Here is a 24,300-nt window from a genome sequence, read left to right as displayed (position 1 = left end):
GAAGGGGCCCTGAAGTTTACACTGCATTAGCTTCACAGTACATCAGCCCCAGCCTTTCGGTCTTGCCTACGCTTTAGCCAAGGATGATGCAGCCATCTCTGCTGACCCCAGCCAACATGAATATTCATAAATCTGTTGGCTAAAGACAAGGATTTTATCTTACACTACTTTATAGTCTCTGAGTCTTATACTTTGAATTTATCGATTACTAAAGAACTGTTACTTCTTTATCAAATTATTACAAAGGTAATCACATGTAATTAAGGAGTTTCTTATATATATGTTATTTTTTTTAAATAGTTGTTCTCAAAATGCTAAACTGCTCTTGGAGCCCAGAGTAAGTTTCTGTAATGTCTGTTCTACGTTGATATGTGTCCTAACCTTATTTTTAGAGGTCAGCTTTTATAACAATCATACAGTCTTTTTAGTGGATACATAGTAGATGTGAAAATTTATTATTCTAAGAAAACACTCTTCATAAATTGTGAAAGTCCTCCAGTGCTTGATAATTATTCGGAGAATCCTGTCCTGAGATTTATGGATTTTGGTGACTGTCCTTTAGAGTTTGGATCTGTCTGTGAGAGACCTGGGTTATTTTCGGTGCGCCTTCTTCGCTGTTCCAGGGCTCACCCAGGAAGGCCTGTTCAGGGTGAACGGCAACGTGAAGGTGGTGGAGCAGCTCCGAGGGAAGTTTGAGAGCGGAGTGCCGGTGCAGCTGGGGACGGACGGCGACGTGTGCTCTGCCGCCAGCCTGCTGAAGCTCTTCCTGAGGGAGCTGCCCGAGAGCGTGATCCCCGCCGCGCTCCAGCATCGGCTCATCCAGCTCTTTCAGGGTGAGTGCAGTGGCTCCTGCCAGGAATCAAAGCAGTTTTACTCCTCAACTAAAACCAAGCTTTGAAATATTTGCGGTTTCTGCATAACCACCATCTTGCTGTTTTACTCCAGGTCCTCATCTTCTACCCTAAAATAATACTAAACTATTATGAAATACCATTATTAAATGTAATTTCTTAGACTGTTGGTATATGAATGTGTACATAACTAATATTGAAAAGCCCTGATGCTTTTGGGCCAGAGAAAATCTTTTCTGGCTACCATAGAAGTACTAACAATAAGGCATTACATTCTATGTAGGAAATATTAATTAACTGAATTGTGTTTGGTTAGTGACCTTTGAGACTGAAAAGTCACTGGTGTGCTTTCCTTTTCTTATAAGCAAGACTGAGTCCTAAAATAGTACTCGTTTTACATAATTAAAGTTAAAAGCTGATTTTTAAAGGTCCTTAAACATCTTTTTTCCATTGAGGTATAGTTGATTGCAACATTATATTAGTTTCAGGTGTAAACCATAGTGATTCAGAATGTTTATGTAGTATATGCCATTTAAAGGTATCAAAATATTGGCTGTGTTCTCTGTGCTGTACAATATATCCTTGTAGTTTATTTATTTTATACATAATAGTTTGTACTTCTTAACCCCCTACCCTTACCTCTCTTACCCCTTCTCTCCCTTATCCTCACTGATAACCACTAGTATGTTCTCTAAATCTGAGTCTGTTTTTTTTTTATTGTAGATACTCATTTGTTTTATTTTTTTTTTTAGATTCCACATATAGGCGACAAGACACATCCTCTGACATATTTCATTAAGCATAATACCCTCCAGGTCTGTCCACACTGTTGCAAATGGCAAATTTTCATTCTTTTTTGTGGCTGAGTAATATTCCATCTCTTTCTCTCTCTCTCTCTCTCCCTCCCTCTCTCTCTCTCTCTCTCTCTCTCTCTCTCTCTCTCTCTCTCACACACACACACACACACACACACATCTTCTTTATCCATTCATCTTTTGGTGGACACTTAGGTTACTTCCATGTCTTGGCAATTGTAAATAATGCCACTGTGAACATTGGAGTGTATGTATCTTTTTGAATTAATGTTTTCATCTTCTTCAGATATATATCCAAGAGTGGAATTGCTAGATCATATGGTAGTTCTAAGTTTTAATTTTTTGAGAAACTTTCATACTGTTTTCCATAGTGGCTGCATCAATTTGCATTCCCATCAACATTGTAGAAGGGTTTCCTTTTCTCCACATCTTCACCAACATTTGTTATTTGTGGGTTTTTTTTTGTTGTTGTTGTTATTATTGAAGAATAGTCAGTTACAATGTGTCAATTTCTGGTGTACAGCACAATGTTCCAGTCATGCATATATGTACATACTTGTTTTCATATTCTTTTTCATTAAAGGTTATTGCAAGATACTGAATATAGTTCCCTGTGCTATACAGAAGAAATTTGTTTTTTTAATCCATTTTTATATATAGTGGCTACCACTTATAAATCTCAAACTCCCAAATTTATCCCTTCCTATCCCTATCCCCTCCATAAGCATAAGATTGTTTACTGTGTCTGTGAGTCTGTTTATTTTGTAGATGAGTTCATTAGTGTCTCCTTTTTTTTCTTTTTTTAAGATTCCACATATGAATGATACCATATGATAGTTTTCATTCTCTTTCTGGCTTACTTCACTTAGGATGATGATCTCCAGGTCCATCATGTTGCTGTGAATGGCATTATTTTATTCTTTTTAATGGCTGAGTAGTATTCCATTGTATAAATATACCACAACTTCTTTAATCCATTCATTTGTCAATGGACTTTTAAGTTGCTTCCATATCTTGGCTATCATATATAGTGCTGCTGTGAACATTGGGGTGCATGTATCTTTTTGAATTAGAGTTCCCTCCGTATATATGCCAAGGAGTGGGATTGCTGGATCATATGGTAAGTCTATCTTTAGTTTTTTGAAGAATCTCCATACTGTTTTCCATAATGGCTGCACCAAACTGCATTCCCACCAGCAGTGTAGGAGGGTTCCCTTTTCTCCACAGCCTCTCCAGCACTTATCATTTGTGGAGTTTTTAATGATGGCCGTTTTGACTGGTGTGAGATAATACCTCATCATAGTTTTGATTTGCATTTCTCTGATAATTAGCAATATTGAACATTTTTCATGTGCCTGTTGGCCATTTGCATGTCTTCATTGGAGAATTGCTTGTTTAGGTCTTCTGCACATTTTTGGATTGGGTTTTTTTTTTTTTTAATTAAGTTGTACGAGCTGTTTACATATCCTGGAAATTAAACCTTTGTCAGTTGCATCAGTTGCAAATATTTTCTCCCATTCTTTAGATTGTCATTTTGTTTTGCTTATGATTTCCTTTGCTGTACAAAAAGCTTATAAGTTGAATTAAGTCCCGTTTGTTTATTTTTGCTCTTATTTCTATTGCCTGGGTAGACTGCCCTAGGAGAACATTGCTAGGATTTATGTCAGAGAATGTTTTGCCTATGTTTTCGTCTAAGAAGTTTATCATGTCTTGTCTTATATTTAAGTCTTTAAGCCATTTTGAGTTTATTTTGGGATATGATGTGAAGGGAGTGTTCTAACTTCATTGACTTACATGTGGTTGTCCAGTTTTCCCAACACCAGTTGCTAAAGGGACTATTTTTTCTCCATTAGTATATTCTTTCCTCCTTTGGCAAAGATTAATTGACCATAGATCTGTTTATTTCTGGGCTCTCTATTCTGTTCCATTGATCCGTATGCCTATTTTTATGCCAGTACCATGCTGTTTTGATTACTGTATCTAGGTAGTATTGTCTGAAGTCTGGGAACATTATTCCTCCAGCTTCATTCTTTTTCTTCAGAATTGCATGGTCTTTTGTGATTCTATACAAATTTTAGGATTATTGTTATTTGTGTTCTTTTTTCATTGACGTACAGTCAGTTATAACGTGTCAGTCTCTGGTGTACAGCACAATGTCCCTATTTGTGTTCTTTTTGACAAATAGCCATTCTGACAGGTGTTAGGCAGTATCTGATTGTGGTTTTCATTTGCATTTCTCTAATGATTAGTAATGTTGAGTGATGTCTGTAGGCCATCCATATGTCTTCTTTGGAAAAATGTCTTCTCAGATCTTTTGCCCATTTTTTAATCAGTTTGTTCATTTGTTTGACTCTGAGTTATATGAGCTGTTTATATATTTGGGATATTAAGCCCTTATCAGTTATTTGCAAGTATTTTCTCCCATTTAGTAGGCTGTCATTTCATTTTGTCAGTGGTTTTCTTTAATGTGCAAAAAGCTTTTAAGTTTAATTAGGTCTCATTTGTTTATTTTTGCTTTTGTTTCTTTTGCCTTAAGAGACATTCAAAAAATAACCTGCAGTTTATGTCAGTGTTTTGCCTATGTTTTATTCTAGGAGTTTTACATTTAGATCTTTAATCAATTGGAGGATATAAAATATAACAGATTTCTGTATATTAATTTTGTATTCTGCAACTTTACGAGATCCATTGATGAGCTCTTGTAAAATTTTTGGTGATGTCTTTAGGATTTTCTATGTATAGCATCAAGTCATCTGCACATAGTGACAGCTTTACTTCCTCCTTTCCAGTTTGGATTCCTTTTATTTCTTTTTCTTGACTGATGGACTGGTTGCTGTGGCTAGGACTTCTAATACTACATTGAGTGAAAGTCGTGAAAGTGGGCATCCTTATCTTGTTCCTGATCTCGGAGGAGATGCTTTCAGCTTTCCCTGCTGAGTGTGATGTTAGTTGGGCTTATCCTGTATAGTCTTTGTTATGCTGAGATTCGTTTCTCCTGGGACGACTTTGTGGAGAGTTTTATCATAAATGGATGTTTGAATTTCATCAGAAGCTTTTTCTGCATCTACTGTGTTGATCATACAATTTTTATTCAGTTTGTTAATGTGGTATATCACATTGATTGTATTATGAAGTGATTTTAAATGAATCTTCATTTTTAAAGGTAATAACTTTAGGCAAGGTTGAAGTAGCACCAGGGAGAGCTCCCTGCCAACTCCTGTGCTTTGTCAAGGCTTGATGCAACTAATGTTCTTTTGTCTTCAGTAATTCAGATCTCTTCTGTCTGTACCTAGGGTGGGTCTTGATATTTTATAAAACACTTCAGCCTGTCATACTTGATCTTTTGTCCTGAAATGAAGAAGCACAATCTTCAACTTTCTAGGAACCTTCTGTGACTGACTAATGCTCCTTCTTTACCTCCAGGTGAATTTGGGACTTAGCCCAAATGCTCAGATGCTCTTAGCTTGGTAGGATCTGATGATCTCCTTGTGGGGGCTTTATTAATTGTCTATCTCAGAGATCTAACTATTTACTGAAGAAAGAAGAGAGACCCTGATGTGGCATCTTGATTATGGATCCATTAATAAAAATCATGGAAGTCAAGAGGGGAAGATTGTGGGGCCAAGATGAGGAGCTCATTTTAAATGAATAAAATGACCATCAGTGCTTAGGAGAGGGGTATCAAGGTTGAAGATGTGAACTTCATAGTCGTCTTTGTAGACTTATCAGTGTTCTTACATAGCATCCTGAGTGAGCATCCTTATGTTTGGACAATATTGTAGCTGTAAACAGATGACAACAAGCGAATTTTATATACCATTCATCAGGATTTAAGTGCTTGTTCTTAAGTAATTTTATTACCCACAGTAAAATTCATCATCTTGCCTTTGATGTATTTTCCTTTGTTTAAAGAAATATTTTTGTCAGACTAATACATCCATATGGTTTTATTTAAAAAATCAAATAAAATTGAACGATTTACATGGAAAACCCATACTCACCCTCTGGCAGCCCTTATTTTCTTTCCCAGAGGAGATTAGTTTCACTGTTCTTTTGATATTGGCTTCCATTTGATAATGTAATGTTAAGCTTGATTTCTCACTTGCAAACAGTCTCTCATTGCTTCTGCTTATGAAATATGCAGAATTAGCTCTTTACATTGCTACTTATTCCAGTATTGTCACGTCACAGTTTTAGCTGAATTCATAGCTGTTTGCCTTGTTACGACTGTGTGGGGGTGTGACGTGTGTGAGATCTGTTGTCTGGAGTTAATATGTGTCTTAGGTTGTCGCTCACATAATTTTCTATAAGCCTGTCTGCAGTTTGTTTTGTTTTTCCAAATTGCTCCAACAAATCCACGTGTACCTTTTTTTCCCAAAAATATCAAATAATTTATTAATTCTTTATTTCTGCGGGGATTCCTGTTGGCCCTTTCACTTCTTTTCCCACCTGAGCCGCGGTAGTAGACGTCACTCAAGCCTCCTCCTCCAGTCTTCCTGGACCCGCCGTTTCCTGCCATCTCTTTTCATCTATTGTGTTGGATACTCAGCAGGTCCCTTCAACCTGGAAAATATTGTCTTTTGGTCTTGGAAATGTACCTGTGTTATCTTTCTTTTGTTGTTCCTTGAGATGTTTGATCGTTGTCTTTTAATTCTATTTTTTTGGGTGTGAAATTTAATCAACTTTATTTTCCAACCTTGTTTGTGTTTAAAATGGTAGCTTTCCAAGTTTAATATCCAGTATATTCATGCTCTTCCTTTTTCAAAGTATGTTGTTTTGTTTTATAGCATTCCAGTCTTACTCTTATCTTTCTGAGAGACAAATAAGGCTTTTGAGCATGGTTTTTTTTTGTTTTGTTTTCTTCTCCCTATATTCCTGTTCGTGGGATCTTTTTGTCTCTCTTTACTTAAACACATGAGGATCTTTGGCTGCTGTTATTTAAGAATGACATTTTGTATGTGGACCAGAGGGCTTGTCTACTGTACTTCACTTTAGGAGAATGAGGTAGTGGGGATAGAGGAGAATCTAGCTGTTTCATTTGGGTACACAAAATGTCAATATTTTTCTCTCCAGCTGTGGAGTCCCTCAAGACAGGAGTGGGAGGGAGGTGGGAAGTATGCTAATGGCCCCGTTATTTCTTAGCACATTTTCGCTAATCTTCACATTTTCAACTGTGTTCCTTACTCTGGCCCTTAGCTAGGTCAGATTGCAAGCATCCACTGATGCTACTCAGAGACGGCTGCTCCATACGCTTGCCTGCCTGCCCACCTGCCTGCGCTCTCGCCTGGTGCGCCCTGGAGCGGACCGGCTTTCAAACAGTCTGTTTTCAGTCACTTCCATCCACTTCCAAATGACTTTGAAATTCCATCTCCTTCTGTCTTCTCTGCTGTTCTTTTTTTTTTTTGCCCTGAGGTGCTGATACTTTTTAAACATGATTTTACTGCCATTTTACTGGGATCTGGGGAAGAATATGTGATCAGTCTGACTCTTTAAATGGACATTTTCCTTTGTCTTCTGCCCCACCCCCCACCCCATACTTGATTTTAAATGGAACAGAAATTTATGATAGCAGCTGTGCAAACACTATGCGAGTTAAGTGCCTGTGAATTTCACCTTATGAGCATTTGATAATTTAGACAGCAACTGTTTTTCTTAAGAAACCAGCCTAATAATGGGACCATTTTAATCAGTACAATGCCTACTTGTAAAGAAATCTAATTTAATATACTGACTTGGGCTTGAGCCTTGTGCTATTTTTCTTCATTATGTGAGGAGTTCACCAGGTAAGTTTGAGTTAAGGCTGTTTTTTAACCACCTGCATTGTTTGACGTTAGCTAAGTGGTCTTGCCTTGCACATTTTAAAGTACAGTGCAGATGCTGGCTGGTTATAATACTGGTTATTATAAGTCATCACTCCCTGGATAGGATGAGCTCCATAGGAAGCGGATGATATATTTCCTTACTGAGAAGTTCCTTTACTTTTGCAAGTATTCAACCCTCGCAGATTTCTATGAGAAACAGAATCATTACATTAAACTCCAAGTTTTAGCCCTTTCTGTTTTCAGTATGTGCCTTTTAGGGTTTCTATAAGCAAGGCCAAATATATGAATTATTCAGAATTAAAAGAATTAAACAATTAATTATAATTATATTAATATATATAATTAAAGGATTGCCATCTGCATATCTGCCCAAGCTGCCAGTCACTCAGATGTGTGAAACCTCCCTGGAATACACTGGAAATGTGGTGCCAGGAAACCAAGGCGTCTACACAAAACTTGATACATTTTGATGATATTCCAGTCGATTCTGTGTCCATCCAGATCCACGTGGCAGGAGAAAACCCCATTTGTGTTTAAAATTCCCCATGATCTCTAACATTGTAGATCCTGATAACTAGGTGATCTTTTGTTTGCTGAGTACCCATAAAAATATTTTCCTCACACTGGCCTTTGACACTGTGAGACAATATTAAGTAGTGAGTGGGATGACAAATTTGAAAGAGACGCCATGGCTGAGCAAGTTATTCTGCATTAGAACAGCTAGTCTTGAGGTGTGTGTGTGTGTGTGTGTGTGTAAATTGGCTGAAATCCTTCATCTGCTGTTGTCTTTTCAGCTGTGTTCTCTTTATCCCTTACCTTTCAAAAATTCCTCTCATTTAGTGCGATATTAAGAGGAAAAGTAGATAAACTCATCTTTAACTGAAAGTTCTCTTCTGGCTTTTTCCCATACTTGATTTGAAAGCCAACCGAATTTCCTTGTAACAGTTTTATTGAGATGTAATTTACACATCATAAAATTGACCCTTTTCAAGTGCACAATTCAATGGTTTTTAGTATATTCCCAGAGGGCAACCATACCCACTATCCGGTTTTAGAACATTTTTATCGCTCCAAAAAGAAATTCCAAGCCCATTAGCATACACTCCCCTTTTCTCCCCCACCTCCGTCTTCACTCCTCCCAGCCCTAGGCAAACACTAACCTACTTCCTGTCTATAGATTTGCCTGTTAGTGACATTTCTTATAAATGGAATCACACAGCATGTCACTTCTGTGACTTCTTTTACTTAGCTTAAGTTTCAAGGTTCATCCATGTTGGGACATGTATCAGTACTTCATCCCCCTTTTATGGCTGGTTAATATTTTATTGTATGACTGGACTACATTGTATTTATCCACTCATCCATTGATGGACATCTGGGTTGTTTTCACTTGTTGGCTGTTGTGAATAATGCTGCTGTGAACATTTATGTACAAGTTCTTTTATGGACATATGTGTTAATTTCTCTTGGGTATCTACTTAGGAGTGGAATTGCTGGGTCAAATGGTGACTTTAACATTTTTAAGGAACAGTTTTTAAAAGTAACTGTACTATTTTATGTTCTCATCAGCAATGAATGGAAATTTTTATTTCTCTGCATTTTTGCCAATACCCGTTATTGTCTGTGTTTTTTATTTTCATTATCCTCATGGTACAGGCAATAGAGGTTTGTAATAGAAGGAAGATTATAGGCTTGAAGAGGAAAAAGAGAGACCCAGCAGCTCAAAGGCAAAGAAGATAATATCTGTTGGGGATTTGGGGGAATTAATTGTTGTGAACTGAGTGAAATCCTCAGTAAATTCCCTATTTTTCACTAATGCTTTTATGTGAGGAGAGTCTTGTTTAGATTAAGCTGAAAGAGGAAAAGAGAGAACAGCCAACAAATGAGTTATTTTAAAAAAAAGTAAAACAACTTATATCAATAGAATCAACTCACATAAAATAAATTTTGAAAATTTGTTTAAAGAATATCCGTTTGAAGGGATGCCAAATGATGAGTTTGCTAGCCACCTGCAGCTCTACCTGAACTCTGAAGCTGTGTTCTGAACACCTGCTTTGCTGAGCCCATGGACATAATCAGCTTTTACACTGAGTCCATAAATAATCTGAAGACTTAAGGCATAAGAAGAGACACCCCAAACAGTCTTTAACTCTGGGCTTAATAGTTTAAGTCATAGGACACCGACTCAGTCCAGTCACCTCAGAGCTGAACAGTAGTGTCAGCTGAACCAGTAGTGGGGGGCAGGTAGACTATTAGTAATATAATTTCCATGGAGACAACATACCTATGTACTTTGCCCACTTAATAGAGCACTAGATTTGTGGAGAAAGACAAGTTTTATTAGCTGAGCTATTGCCAATATCGTTGAAAATTAACATCGTTGTGGGAGGTTCCCTCTCCTTTATGCTGTGATGGTTTTCCCCATTCTCCTGTGTACGGACATTGCCAGATTATAAACAGGTTCTTCACCTGTTACATGCCTGTGTCTAGTATTATCCTAGCTGTGAGCTCCCAGTTTTGATATTTAGATAGACTATTTTGTGTGTTTTTTTATATGTTTATCTGTGTCTTTGTCCCCACTGATGAGCACTTAGCACTCAGTGAATGCCCACAGAAGAGATTTGCTGACCTCGTATTTAGGTATCATCTGGAGTTAGCTTTTTGCTATAGGACTGAAATGTGTAAAGTATGACCTAAGTCTTTGTTCTCCTGGTGGCCTTTGCCTTTGCTTTTTCTCTAACGTGCAGGTTCATTCTGGGAGCGGGAGTGTCTGTGTAGATACTGGCTAATTTAGCAGTAAACACATTCCTGCATCTTGAAGAAGCTAATCACAATGATAAGATTTGTAGTTTTACCAATAACATTTTAGAATAGACTGTCATTTATTAAATTTTATTAGTCACTTTATCATCCTGCCCTTTGAGAAATTTGTTCGAGGCCTTTGAGAACTTTGTCATGGGCAAGGGTTGTGAGAGCTGTAAAAACAGAAGCTTTCCTTTTACATGGAAAACTGCCAATTCTATGAATCATAAGATGTAATTATGTACGTGAGCTGCTCGTCACTCTAAAGTGGTTCCCCTCCTGGGGAATGAAATGCAGAGGGTAAATCCTAGTGTAACCTAGGGTAGCTGGCATTTTATGATTACTTTTTCCATTCTTCTGCTAATGTAAATTTAGAAAGAATTATAACTCATATTTTGATTATTACTACATATTTGATAAAACCTTTTTGTGCCCAAACATTCTTGTAGGCTTTTATTAAAATGTTGTTCCCCACATACACCCCAGGACCTTATTATAAATGAATGAAGGTTCCCACCCCCTACTATTCACTGATTTTGCTGGTTTATTTGTTGATTCAGGCAACGTTTCTTAAGTATTTACATGTCTGAGGCAGTGTGCTAGGTGCTGTGTAATAATGATATTAATAACAGCTAACTTTGTTGGAGAACACTGATCAAAATCACCTGCTCTGAGGTCAGACTGCCCACATTTGTGTTGCAGTTCGGCTCCTTGGAGGCTGTGTGAACATGGACAAGTTAGTTAATTAGTCTGTTTCAGCCTAGTCATCTCTAACTGGGGATGCATTAGATTCCTATTGCTGCTATGACAGATGACCACAAATTTAGTGGCTTAAAACATCACATACACACACTATTTCGTTGCTCTGGGAGAGGTGTGTAGCTCGGCTGTTTTGTCTCCTTCAGGTCTTACAAGGTCAAAACCCCGGTGTCCATTCGCCTGGGTTTTTGCTGCCTCTAGTCTCATTCAGGTCATTGGTTTCAGTTCCATGTGGTTGTGGGGCCATGGTCCTTTGTCTCCCTGTTGGCTTATCAGCTTCTGGAGGCTGTCCACGTTCTCAGGCTTGTGACCTCTCTCCATTTTCAGAGTCAGCAGCAGCTCACAGTTCCATCGGATAGATTAGCAAATTTTCATAAACCCTTGTGTGAGGCTTCATGAGGAAATAAAAAATGACTTCAATAAATCTGGCGCCATGAAGCTAAATATTTTGGTTCTTTTAATGACTGACCTTCTCGTGGCCCTGAGAGAGATAGTCGTAGAGATTAGCATTTGGCCAGTTGCTTTATTTTTTTTCTCCCTGAGGCTAAGATTGTATGTAGTCGTACAGTATAACTTTATGGCACTGAAAAGTCAAAGCACTGGGATAAATGTCCAGGTTAGAATTAGGTGCCATCCTGTGATACAGGGCCAGCCGGGCTGATTACAATCACAATCTCTTTTTAATGAGGGCAAATACTTGTTGCATGGTTCAGTATTTGTTACCTCATCTGGAACAAACGTTTTTATGGTATAATCTTCTCCAACTGCTGAACAGGTTTACCTGTAGACCACGCATAGTGTGTGCTAGTTGTTGGTTTGCATTTTAGCTTGAAAAATGGGTCGAATTTAGCTAACAATGAATGAAATCTTTCAAGAAACTTGAATAATTTGAAGTGGCGCTTTTCAGTAATGGAGAAAGTTCATTCTTGTCCTAGGAAAAGATTGATGTTAAAGAAAATGATGACTATCTCAATTATTAACCATTGTTCATCCTCAAAGTTTGCTTAAGCCTTTTGGACTGATGAATTATACATATTCTAATTTTTATTCTAGTTTAATTCTAGAAATAACTGCAAGTTTGTAACAGTTAAAATATTTCAGTACATCTGGAGAGGTGCATTTCGCTTCTGGTTCTGAGGCCTTTCTGTGGAATTTTATTCTGAGTATCCTTCCTCTCTGATCACTAAATATCCATTTTCTTATTTAAATGCTCTCTGTAATCCAGTTCCTACATAACACTCTGACCCAGCTAGTTCTGTAAATGGAATAAATTATTCCACAGTACTTTCAGATGTATTTGAGATACAGATGTCTCTTTATTCCTATACTCTTATGTCTATCTTGGTGTCTTAAAAGTGTCTTAATTGTGTATCAAACTGTTAAAACTATTCCTTGATCATTTTTTATATGCAAGGCATTGAGGGGATTTAAAAGATGTTTAAAACTCAACCTCTAACTCTGAAAGAGCTTACATTGGCCAGTTTGCGGATTTTGTTTTTAAACTTTAACTGCCTCCAAACATCCAATGCCTTCTCTTTTTATTTCCTTTTTTTTAAATTTTTTTGGTGTGGGAGGATGTTAATTAGGTTTACTTATTAATTTTTTGATGGAGGTTCTGGGGATTGAACCCAGGACCTCGTGAATGCCAAGCATGTGCTCTACCACTGAGCTATTCCCTCCCCCAAATGCATTTTCAATGAGGCCTTCTTGACAAGTCTTACTTATAATTGCAATCACCACCCCTCACCCTGGCTAGTGCTCCCAATTTCCTCTACCTCTGTTACTGTATTTATTGTTTAATGTCTCACCCACTAAAATACAAGCTCCACTAAGGCAGGGATTTCTGTTCTGTTTAGTGATGTATCCTTAGTGCTTAGAGCTGTGCCTGGCATAGAGTAGTCACTCAGTAACTACGCGTGGAATGATTGAATGAATATTCCACGCACAAATTCTTCATATGTAAAACAAACAAGATACATTCAAATTCTATCCAGAATCTGCCCATGTGTCACCATCTCACTGCTGTCAACTTGGTCTAGGTCAACTGACCTGTCTCTTCTGGGACTGTTTCAGTGGTCCCCCACCTATAATCTCCCTGCTTTCAACCGTGCCTCCCATAGTCTGGATTCAGTGCAACAGCCAGAGTGGTCCTTTCAAGTCTCCCCACCGCTCAAAACCCTTAATTGGTTGGAGAGTGTGGGAAACCAAGGCTTGTAAGACTGTAATGATCTGCCCTGTTCCCCCCGCCCCACTGTCTCCTGATTTCATTTCCGGCCACTCTCCCCCACCACCACTTGGCCCCAGACTTACTTAGGACCCTAGCACCTGCTGTTTCCACTGCCCAGCATGCACTTCCCGCTTTCCTTCAGCTCTGCTCAGTTGTCCCTCAGCAGAGAGGCCTTCCTGACCTTCACAAGGTCGACACGATAAGTACCTTATTAAGAGGCTTTCTCCGACATCCCTCTTCTCCTGCTTTGTGTTTCCTCACAGCGCTGATGCTACCACTTCACATATGTCTTAGGAATTTATTATTTTCTGTCTCCTCCCAAAGAGAACGCTTAATAAAAGCATGAGGTTAGTTCGGTTCAGTGCTATATCCCTAGTTTAGTGTCCAGCACAAAGAAAGCAGGTGATAAGTATCACACATACTGTGTGGTAAGTATACATTATGAATAAATGCGCCTGAGATAGAAGCACCGCTGGCTCTTATTTATGATGTGAGACCTTGAGGGAGACATTGTCATAACCAATACAAATGCAAGAACATGAATGAAGATGGCGGTGTTTAACATATTTAGGTATCAGGAAATCTAAAAATACGTAAGCAATAATAAAATAATTATGAACTTTGTTTCTAGAAAACATCAAAAGGGCATCTTAGGCACATGGGCACTCACACTCCCCCACTCAGTGCTACACAGGGCATTCTTCCCCAGGCCCCCTCAAAGGGTGTGGAGCAGTTATTAATCTTACATGCAGGATGGCTGCAGGCAGGCAATAATGGTGATATTTACCAGGTATCTCTGGAAATACAGTGCAGATTGCAGATTCTCAGTATGACGGTAGCATGTAATTAATCAGGGTGAGAAGACATGTCATGCTAATAAAGGAAGGTCTTTACTGCACTGTCAAAATGCTGAAACAAAGATTCAGGGTCTAAGTTATGATTGTTTAAGGTTCAGATGTGATATGCTTCTGTCATAGCCACTGGGGTGGAGAACACTCCTGCCTTCAGGCAGTGAGGGAACCAATGACTGTCTTCCATTGGAGGAAGCAGAAATGCTTTTGGGTATAAGGAGATACATATATTTTCCCCTCATATTTACTTTTGCTTTTTGAGAACATATTTAGTGATTCTTTCATTCATGCCATTAAGGATCTCCTGTTATTTTAAGTTAGAGATTCTCTGAATGTGTCTCCCCTCCCATTTTCTGTCGGTTTTATTTCCTGGGAAAATTATTCATTGTATTTCAAAGTATTGAAAGTAAGTGACCAAAGTACTGCTTCTTTTCTAAAGATGTTAAAAATTCAGAACTGTTTTGAATATTTGTTTTATTTGATCTGGTGTCATCACACATTGCCTGCCATAGGGTTTGAGGTTTCATTTCAGAGCCAGAAGGCCAGAGGTCTGTTGGCAGGGCTGTTGGAATGCTGTTGCTTGTATCTTGAAATGCTGGGAATTAAACTACAATTTAAAAAGAGAGCACACACCCATGAAAATCCAGTCACCATAAAAAAAGAACAATGTGAATAGAAGTCCACTTTCTCTTAGTTCAGATTTATCTATCTTTATAAAGTTATGAGAAATGGGTAGTCTTCAGTTCATTCTTAATCATGCCAAACTTAATTATTTCCATTTCTCATGTATTCTTGTTAGGCAAGATCATAGTACAGTGGAAACTTATGCTGCCATAAACAATATGCCACATGTTTTTGTGTATTATCAAAGTGTTTGAATAGGGTTTCTTTCTTTTTTAAACATAAACTAATATGAAAAGCTTCTAGAATCAAGAAATCTATTTTGCCCTAAAAATTATAGTCTATTGTATCAGATTTTTGTGATCAGTAAGAATTAATCATTCTAATCTTAAATAGAATGTTCTTCAGTACCATTCTACCAAAGATTGAAATCTGCACATTTTTGGCATTGCTATTTTTGACAGCATCACTTAGTCTAACGTTCGTAGAGGTGAAATTGGTTCATGTTAAAAGACATTTCATTAAAACCTCAGTGTGACTATAAAACCAAATTAACGAAGGTAAAGCAAAAGAAGTTATTCTGTTTTTCTAACAAATACCTAATGTAGCACGTAGTATGTGTCAGCCAGTCTGTTTTAAGTACTTTACAGCTGTCACTTCATTTAATCCTCATCACAACCCTATGGGACAGTGAACATTACCATTCACAAGTAAGGAAAGAATTTAGTGAGGAGTCCAAGGTCCCATGGGTAATAGGCGGCTGAACCAAGATTCTGACCCAGGAAGTGACTCCCGACCCTGCATTCTTACCTAGTGCCCTGCAGCCACTCAGTGGCACTTGGTGTGACTTTCTGTGTGTGTTCTGTGTTTTCACTTCCTGCAGTGGCGTACTACCCATGTATCCTGTAACTCTGTTGAATCCTCTTCCTTTGCATCATTTTTTGCCTCACTTTTCCTTTTCTTATACTCTTGACTGGCTAGAGTAGCTGGCCCTTTTTTAATTGAAGAATCCAGTGTGTGTGACATATGACTGGATTAAATTTTCATTCTCTTAAAGGATGAGTTGTCATTACTCCCCTAAAGTATTTGGTATAAAAGGTTTATATTTTCCCCTGATAGAAAGTAGTATACAAATTTACTTAAGATAGCAACTTTACTGTATTTAAATATTGACAGAACAAATCTTTGAGAATTGAAGGAAACTTTTTAGACATCTGCCTGTAAATTTTGGCACATTGTTGGATATTTTTGATTTTATACAAGATTACTAGGCTTTTGTACAAGGCACATATCAAATCTTAACTCTGTGACGTGGGAGATTAAAAAAGCGATGTAAAAATTTAGTTTTCCTTCGATCTCCTTTGTGCACAGATTGCTGATGACTAAGTTTGGTGTCGATCATCATGACCCAGGAAGGTCTCGTGTATCAAATTTTATTCAACCAAGAGATTCTTGTTTTTAACAAACTTGAAGAGAAAAATCAAATGGACGATTCCACTATGGACAAATACCCAACCATTATCTTAATTTGTGACAAGAAAACACAAAATTGAAATACAGACCTATTTTATGCACCAAATAAAAAGCTTGTGATTTTCAAATGCCTTGAATACATGAGTAATTCTTCAACGTTAAAGAAGTCAAACATAAGAGATCAATGAAAAGCACAAATGCCTCTTTTTAAGGCACATCTCAGTTTGTGGGAATAATTTTCTGAGTTCAGTGTTAGAATGTGTTGTACCCGTGTGCCTTTGTTATGGTTGCTGTAAAATGTGCCTGAGAACATTTTTTGTTCTTTTTCTTTCCAGATGACAGAAACGATGCTCAGGAGAGTAGCTTAAGAGACTTAATAAAAGAGCTGCCAGACACCCACTACTGCCTCCTCAAGTACCTTTGCCAATTCTTGACAAAAGTAGCCAAGCACCATGTGCAGAACCGCATGAATGTTCACAATCTCGCCACTGTATTTGGGCCAAATTGCTTTCAGTAAGTTAGTGACGTTTTGCTGTTTCTATAATCACATACCCCTTTTCCTTTACAGCTGCCTGAAATCACTGGGACATAGAAGCTGATATATATTTCAGACTGAAAAATCAACCAGGTTATGTCAGAGAAGTTCCATCTTGGTTTTGGGCATTTTAGCCTTTTTTTCATCCTAATTTTGAGGACAGGAGATGAGCCTTTTTGTGAAACCATAATTTGTAATGTTTCAAACAACCTTATTTAAAATTCTGGAAATGAGTTTTGCTTCCACTAAAAAGGATATTTAAAAAATTTAATCTTAAACACTGATGAGCAAAAAGGGAAAGGAGTCTGATGTAGTGTGTAATTTTTTAATAGCAATAAAGTTTAGATCATTGCTAATAAATAGAAAATGATAAGCAGAATATATCAGTGAGAGAAAAATGTAAACTCAACTACACTTGATTTATTTTCTAGGAATAACTAGACTAGAAATAAACTAGTCTCCTATGTGGGGCTGTATCACAGTCACTTTTGTAAAGCTTTATATTTTCTCTGCTATTCCTTAAAGCTATTTAATTGTTGATATGTGAACATGACCTTGCAAACCAGAGACTTTGCTTTTAAGTCTCCTGTTAACACCTCTGATATCAAATGTGTTCCTTCTGCTTATAAGGAGAGAGAAAGAAAGAACACTCATACATTAAAAGCTCTCAGAAATTCTCAGCAATTTTTTTTTTAATTGTATATCTGCTTATCCACTCCATTAATCTACAGACTCATTCAGCTGCCTGGAACTAATAATGTTACAGTCCTCAGAACGACTCTAAATATACACCCTGGCTTAGACTGTAGTGACTGCAGCGTTCCGGGACACACGCGCAGCCCGCGGTAGAGAGAAGTTCTACCCCGAGTAACTCTCGCCCTGGTAACCTTAGAGATTTACATTTTAAATAATGTCATTGCATAGGCTATGCTGGGGTCTTGGGTCTCAAATACAGGCTCCACTGACACCTTATTCCCCAGCTCTCTGGTAGTAAAAAGACTGTAATTGTTCTTTTTACCCCTGTCTGCCAAGTAAGCCTTGAGTTACCTACATGTAAGAAATAAAGGTAAGTAGAAGACAATTCAGTAATTTTGAAACCCTAGATTCTAGAAGAGGTGAAAATGAGTTTGCAAATAGAAACTTACGTAATAACATAAGGATCCATACCTCATTGCTGACTTTTGTTGGGTTGGGCTTGGTCTAGAATTTCTGGTAACCTGCTTCAATTAGTCCATTAAGATATCAAATAAGAAATGGGTTTTTATTATATGCTCTATTAATTAGTTTAGCTTTTCAAAAAATTTTATTGTGATAAAATAAAGTTTACCATTTTTAGTATGCAGTTCAATGGCATTAAGTACCTTCACATTGTTGCGATCTACTAATTGATGTGTATTTCTAAACTTAGGGATGTAGAAGTCACTGCTAGGTACTTTTCTCACTGAAATAGAATAGTACTTATAATAGGTGGTGTTGATTGAGCACTTACTACATACTCATTTATCTGATTGATTTCAAAGAGGCAGGGGTGGTTTATTTTGAACTTGAAGTTCCCCTATTTAGTCAAGAAAAAATTAGATAATCCATTCCTGTGACCACAGCTAGGTCAGTGACCACAGTTAGTCCATAAATGTTGTAAAGACCATCAGTAGAAAGCCTGCCATTTAAGGACAATTCTCTTACCACGAACCGCTGAAAGACAAAGGAAATACTTTCCTCCATAACTTAGGTGAATACACTGTATGGTCAGTAGATGAGGAAGATTTTTTCCTAATAAGGGGAAATCCTCATGAAATAATATTAATTTTTTAAAGGCTGTAAGTTTTATATACAAAATGATATTGGCTATGAAATATCCAATCATAGAAATAGAAGGAAATACACCAGTAATATATGATTGGTGTTCCAGGTGACTCTTAATTAACGGGTTTTCAACATGTACTTCCAGTTAGGGGTTATTAAATTTAGATGATTGGGTTATATTATTGTTATAAAATATTCAAACAATACAGAGGTATATAGACTAAAAATACCCACCATTAGTTCCCCCCATTCTAACCTCTCCTCCCTAGAGATAAAAATCAGTAACCAGTAGGTATGTGTCCTTCTTTTTGAACACAGGCATAAATCTATTTTAAATATAAATGGGATCAAGATGCAAGTGAAGCTTGATTGTTTTTATGGTTTTGTTTTATTAGAACTTTTAATGTCAAAATATTTATCTTTTTCTTTTAACTATTAAATAGTGTGGATTTGCTCTAACTTAAGTACCCCTCAATTGATGAGCACTGAGGTTGCTGTCAATTTTTTGATATTAACACAAAGGTGCAGTGAACTTCCTGACTCTTGATGTACATCTGTCTTACTGCTTTATGGGGGTTCCTTAGGTCTTCTCGAAAATAATGTTTTTTCTGTTATAAAGATTACAAACATTTTCTCCTGTTGTTTACCTTTTAGCTTTATTTATGGTGCTTTATTAAATTTTGTTAATTTTAATTTACTTAATGTGTCAATTCTTCCTCTTTCTGTTTATGGAGATTTAGGTCTTACTAATATTTCTTAATAATGTTGTCTTCCTTAGCAATAATACCATAAAGGTATTATTACACATATTTTTTCTTTTGTCGTATTTATAGCTTTTTTATGATTAGCTTTTTACTTTATCTAGAGTTTGTTTTTGTATATGTCACATATGGATGCAGTTTGGTTTTTCTTCAAGCAGATATCTAATTGTTACCAAATCACTCATTGCATACTACATCTTCCTTCTAGTTTACCATGCCAACTCTTACCACATATTAACTCCCACATGTACATGAATTTGTTTCTGGTGTTTGTATGCCTCCTTCCTGTTCTCTTTGGTTTTTCTGTTACATTTTCTCTTTCAGAGGAATTTTGGAGTCTCTGTGGTCAGTAGGTACCTCATTGTGGCTTTGTTGCACTTCCCTGGTGACTAAAGACATTGAGTGTCTTTTCCTGTGCTTATTGGCCATTTGTATATCTTTGGAAAAAATGTCTATTCAGATCCTCTGCCCATTTTTAATTGAATTATTTGTCTTTGTTATTGAGTTTTAAGAGTGCTTTAAATATTTAGGATCAGGTTTAGGATTTCCATATATTTTTTCCTATTCTGTGAGTTACTTTTTCATTTTCTTGATTGTGTCCTTTCAAGCACAAAATTTTTAATTTTGATAAAATCCAGTATATTTTTTCTTTTGTCAGTTACTATGTTGGTGTTGTATCTAAGAAGGTTTTGCATAACCCATGAAGATTTTTTTAAAAAGAGCTTTATTATTTTAACTCTTACATTTAAGTCTCTGGAGTTAATTTTTGTGTGGTGTAAGGAAAGAGTCCAGCTCTGCTCCTTTGCGTGTGGATGTCCAATTGTTCTAGTACCGTTTGTTGAAAATACTATTTTTCCCCATTGAATTGTCTTAGCACTCCTGTCAAAAATCAGTTAACTGTATTTTTAGGGTTTATTTCTGGACTCTCAGTTTCATTGCTTTGATCTATTGTATGTGTGTCCTTTTGGCATTACCACACTGTCATGATTCCTGTGGCTTTTTAGTAAATTTTGAAATCAAAGTGTCTGTCTTTCAACTTTGCTCTTCTTTTTCAAGATGTCAGATCATCTTGTAAATTTCTGCAAAAAGAGCCAGTTGGTATTTTGACAGGAATTCTGTTGAATCTGTAGATCAGTTTGAAGAGTACTGCCAGCTTAACAGTATTCAGTCTTCCAATCTATGAACATGGGATGTCTTTCTGTTTACTTACATCTTCTTTAATTTCTTTCAAAACTGTTTTATAATATTCCAAGTACAAGTTTCATATTTCTTTTGTTAAATCTATTCTTAAGTGTATATTCTTTTGGATGGCATTCTGAATCTGTTTTCTTAATTTTATTTTCAGATTGCTCATGACTGTTGCTAACATAGTTTTAATTTGCATTTATTTTATTATAAATGAAGTTGAGCATCTTTACTTACGTTTAAGGGCCATTTGTGTATCTTTCTCTCTATGTGTTTGTGTCTTTTGTTCATTTTCCTGTCAGGCCCTCAGGGTTGTTTTTTCCCCTCTTGTTGGGTATTTATTTATTTATGGTCTCTTTTTTTCCCCTAGTATAAACACAGTTAAAACTCTAATTTCCTCTCTATCATTTTGTCATATCACTTTGAATATTATTGTATCTCTTCTTGTCATAGGGCTGGATTGTTCAGGTTCTAAACCCTGAAGCTGAGGGTTCAGGCAGAGTTTTATTGGGTAGTGCTTTTTAGAACCACACCTGTAAGGAGTTGAGGGAAGTAGAATTAGGCAGAAGCTGAACTGCTATACAGTTGTAACAAAGGCCTCACTCAGTCCCTGGGTTACTTAGAAGTTGGAATGGCCTGTGAGGGATATCCTAAATTGAGTCAAGGAGGTTGGTCCATTTACCTCATCTCCATCAGTCATTGGAGGGGAGCTGTGCCTGCATCATTCAGGGAGGTGATGTAATCTTAGGGGAGGGACTCAGCTATGAGCCATAAGTAGGCAACACTCTGAGCACCTGAGTAATGACTGCTTCTAGTGTGAAGGGGCATATGAGAGTAGCACCCCACAGAGGCCACTACATTTGTATAATAATGTTATAATAATGTTTTTATAATATACTGTGGTACAGTAATATTTTTCTATGAAAAATTTGGCAAAATTTAGACTGTAAGTTATCTATATATATAAAATATGATTTTTTAAAGAAACCACTAATATTGCAGTTTCTAAGACAAAGTGATAAAAGTACAAGAATATTATTCTTAGAGATTAGCAAGAATTGCTTTCCCCAAGTTTTGATTATCATTAAAATGGGTACTGGATTTTCAGTGGCTTGGATAACATGGGATAATAAAAGAAAGTTATTTTAGTCCATGTCTGCTATTTGGTAGGTTTGACCCTCTGCATTATTTTTCTGTTAAGTTTTCTGTAAAATGGGACCTACAGAGTTTGCTCTGATGCTTAATTAAGCAAGACCATTAGAGAAGTCCTGGTGCATAGTAGACAGCTGGTAAAGTGGTGTTGGAACACATAGACGTTTAACTGAACGCACTTACAGTTGTGTTAAGGGAAAGATCAGGTTTCGTACTTTTTTCCCATTATACCACTTACTGAAGTGAGTTCCTTAGAAACATGAAATGGGAACCATGATTCTTCTTACCTAAGTTATCTAGTTTTCACTTTCTTCTTAGATATATTATGATCATCTTACAGTGTTGAGCATGATTTTTAATATTTAAAGAAAATGTTTTTTCTTATCCAATAAAACTTCTAAATACAAATCAACTTATTCATCTTAGTACTTGTATCAGACACGCATCTTATGACCTCAGATTGCCTTGGCACTGCCCACCTCCTAGGTAATCTGCCACCAGGGATTAACCTTTCACCTGCCTTGGGGAGTGCTGGATCCTTCTCCTTGGCTGCTGCCTTGCAGCTGGGCCAACCAGCCACCTGCCCAGCGCTTCCCCCATCACTTTTGGGCCATGGACTAGAATCTGAATTCCTGACGGGCTGCCAGAGGGGCCAGATAAGGTAACCTGGAAGCCCAGCACAGTTCTGTCCCTCTGAGTGAACCGTAGCAATGGGAAACAGGAGCTAGCAGGAAACGAGGTAGAGCCCTTCTTTCACCCTCCCATGGAGAACCTAGGTTCCTCATAAACAGCAACTCCACTGTAAATGTTTTACTTCCCCAATATTATTATATGACTCCTTTGAATGTGATATTTCCTTTGAGAAAAGGTATTTGAAGCTGGGAATAATATTAGGAAAACCTAAACATTTGCATTTCTGTTAGTTAATTTTTAAACAATTTGTTAACTAGACATTGGTGAAGAGACTAAAGACCCCCTAATGATTCTTTAGCTGAGATTTGTTTTTTGGTTGTTTATTAGTATTCTTTACACTTTGCATTAAACCCATTGTATACACTTAGTTTCCATCATTTAATAACATCAATAATATGAGAATTTAATCTCCAGTAATTAAAACAAATCTGCCAGTTACTACTGATGAGTAAGCCATTTTGATCAAATTCTGTTTCATCTCCGCTTCCTTTGCCTTTGGTCTATAGATCTATAAATTAATCCTATCCCTTGAAACAAATGTTTCATTGTTAATAAGGCAATCAGTAATATTATAGATATTTCTGAAGCTTAAAGAGATAAATCAGTTTTACATTTTGAATGATAAGGCCTGCCACGTGTGCTTCTTTCTGAGATGTTACATTTTTGCTTAGTGACAGTATAAAAGCCGTTTTAAAGCTGCTATTGGTGTCCTTCAAATCTTGCAGAAAAATAACACACTAAGTTAATGGTACCAAGTCACTAAGTCATAACCTGTGGTTCTGTGATGTATGTGTGTGTAATTAGGTATTTGGACATCATCAGTTAATATTAGATGAGATCAGCTAAATTTGTAGTCATAAACAGGATGTGTAACCAGATAAGCCTACAATGTTGCCATCATCTTATCTGCTAACTGCTGCTAAGCAGCTTTGTTTGGTTTGCAGCCCAAATGTTACTTTTGGAAAATTAGTCATTTGGATTGAAAAACGTAGATGGTTGATCTTTTTAAAGATTAAGGCCAAGCCCTAGTCTCACATATTCATGTGTTTATAACCTGTGAGCATCTGTTTATAAAATGCAAGTTGTTCATTTAATTTTTAGCACACTTGTATATATTATCATCATCCTCTATAAACACGTCTTTGGTAATTAAAGAATGGGTGATTAGAAAGTTTGGTCTTTTTCTCTGCTGAAACCTGTACGAGCCCTTTCCTGTGGTTACTTCATTGCCTGTACTCCTATGTTATCAATCCCCCATCACTTCTAATTATGGTAATTGACTTTCCAGTTGCGTTTTTTATTGTTTTCAAAATAGGTATAAGGTTTTTTTAATTATAAAAATAACATGTTAATTGTAAAAAAAAAAATTTTTTTATACCAAAAAACCGCAAGTATAAGGATGAAAATGAGACTTATCCATAATTCTACAGCCAGATTCAGTCATTGTTCATACTTTGGTTTATGTGCTTCCATGTTCTTTTCTCTGCATGCTCACATGTATATTTCTATTTGTTTGAGTAAAGATGGGGTAGTAAAATAATACCACTTTATAACTTTTATTTAAAAACTTAATGTCATCTACCATGGCATTTTTCCCATGCTTATAAATATAATTCTGCATCTTCATTTCTAATGACCGCATAGTGTTCCGATCTTCTGATCAATATCCTTTACTTAAGCAATCCCTATAAATGGCATTCTACAATTTTTTTTCTCAGCGGTAATAGTAATAGATAATATTTATTGAGTGCTTACTAAGTTCCTGGTAATGTTCTAGGTGCTCTTCATCTATTTGCTTATTTTATCCTTAAAACCCTATGAGGCAAATACTATTATTATCTCTCCTTTACCCATGAAGAAACTGAAGCACGGAAGATTTAACTTGCTGAAGGTCACATGGCTTGGGAGAAGTTAGCATCAGGAGTCTGCATCCAGACAGCCTGGCTCCTC

At 36.8% G+C, this 24,300-nt stretch overlaps 1 protein-coding gene across 4 annotated transcripts in view; it reads left to right on the top strand.

The window, feature by feature from the left end:
* The window catches only part of FAM13A (family with sequence similarity 13 member A), a 285,708-nt gene that overhangs the window by 50,966 nt on the left and 210,442 nt on the right, over nucleotides 1–24,300 (top strand). For all 4 annotated transcript variants that reach the window (XM_064486374.1, XM_031433856.2, XM_064486371.1 and 1 more), the window contains exons 3-4: nucleotides 624–833; nucleotides 16,557–16,734. In XM_064486374.1, the coding sequence (XP_064342444.1) occupies nucleotides 624–833; nucleotides 16,557–16,734 (388 nt within the window). The remainder of the gene's footprint in view (nucleotides 1–623; nucleotides 834–16,556; nucleotides 16,735–24,300) is intronic.

This window comes from Camelus dromedarius, chromosome 1 (assembly GCF_036321535.1).
Source record: "Camelus dromedarius isolate mCamDro1 chromosome 1, mCamDro1.pat, whole genome shotgun sequence".
NCBI lineage: Eukaryota > Metazoa > Chordata > Mammalia > Artiodactyla > Camelidae > Camelus > Camelus dromedarius.
The sequence above is the reverse complement of the archived record's forward strand: the minus strand, read 5'-3'. Positions and strand labels throughout refer to the sequence as shown.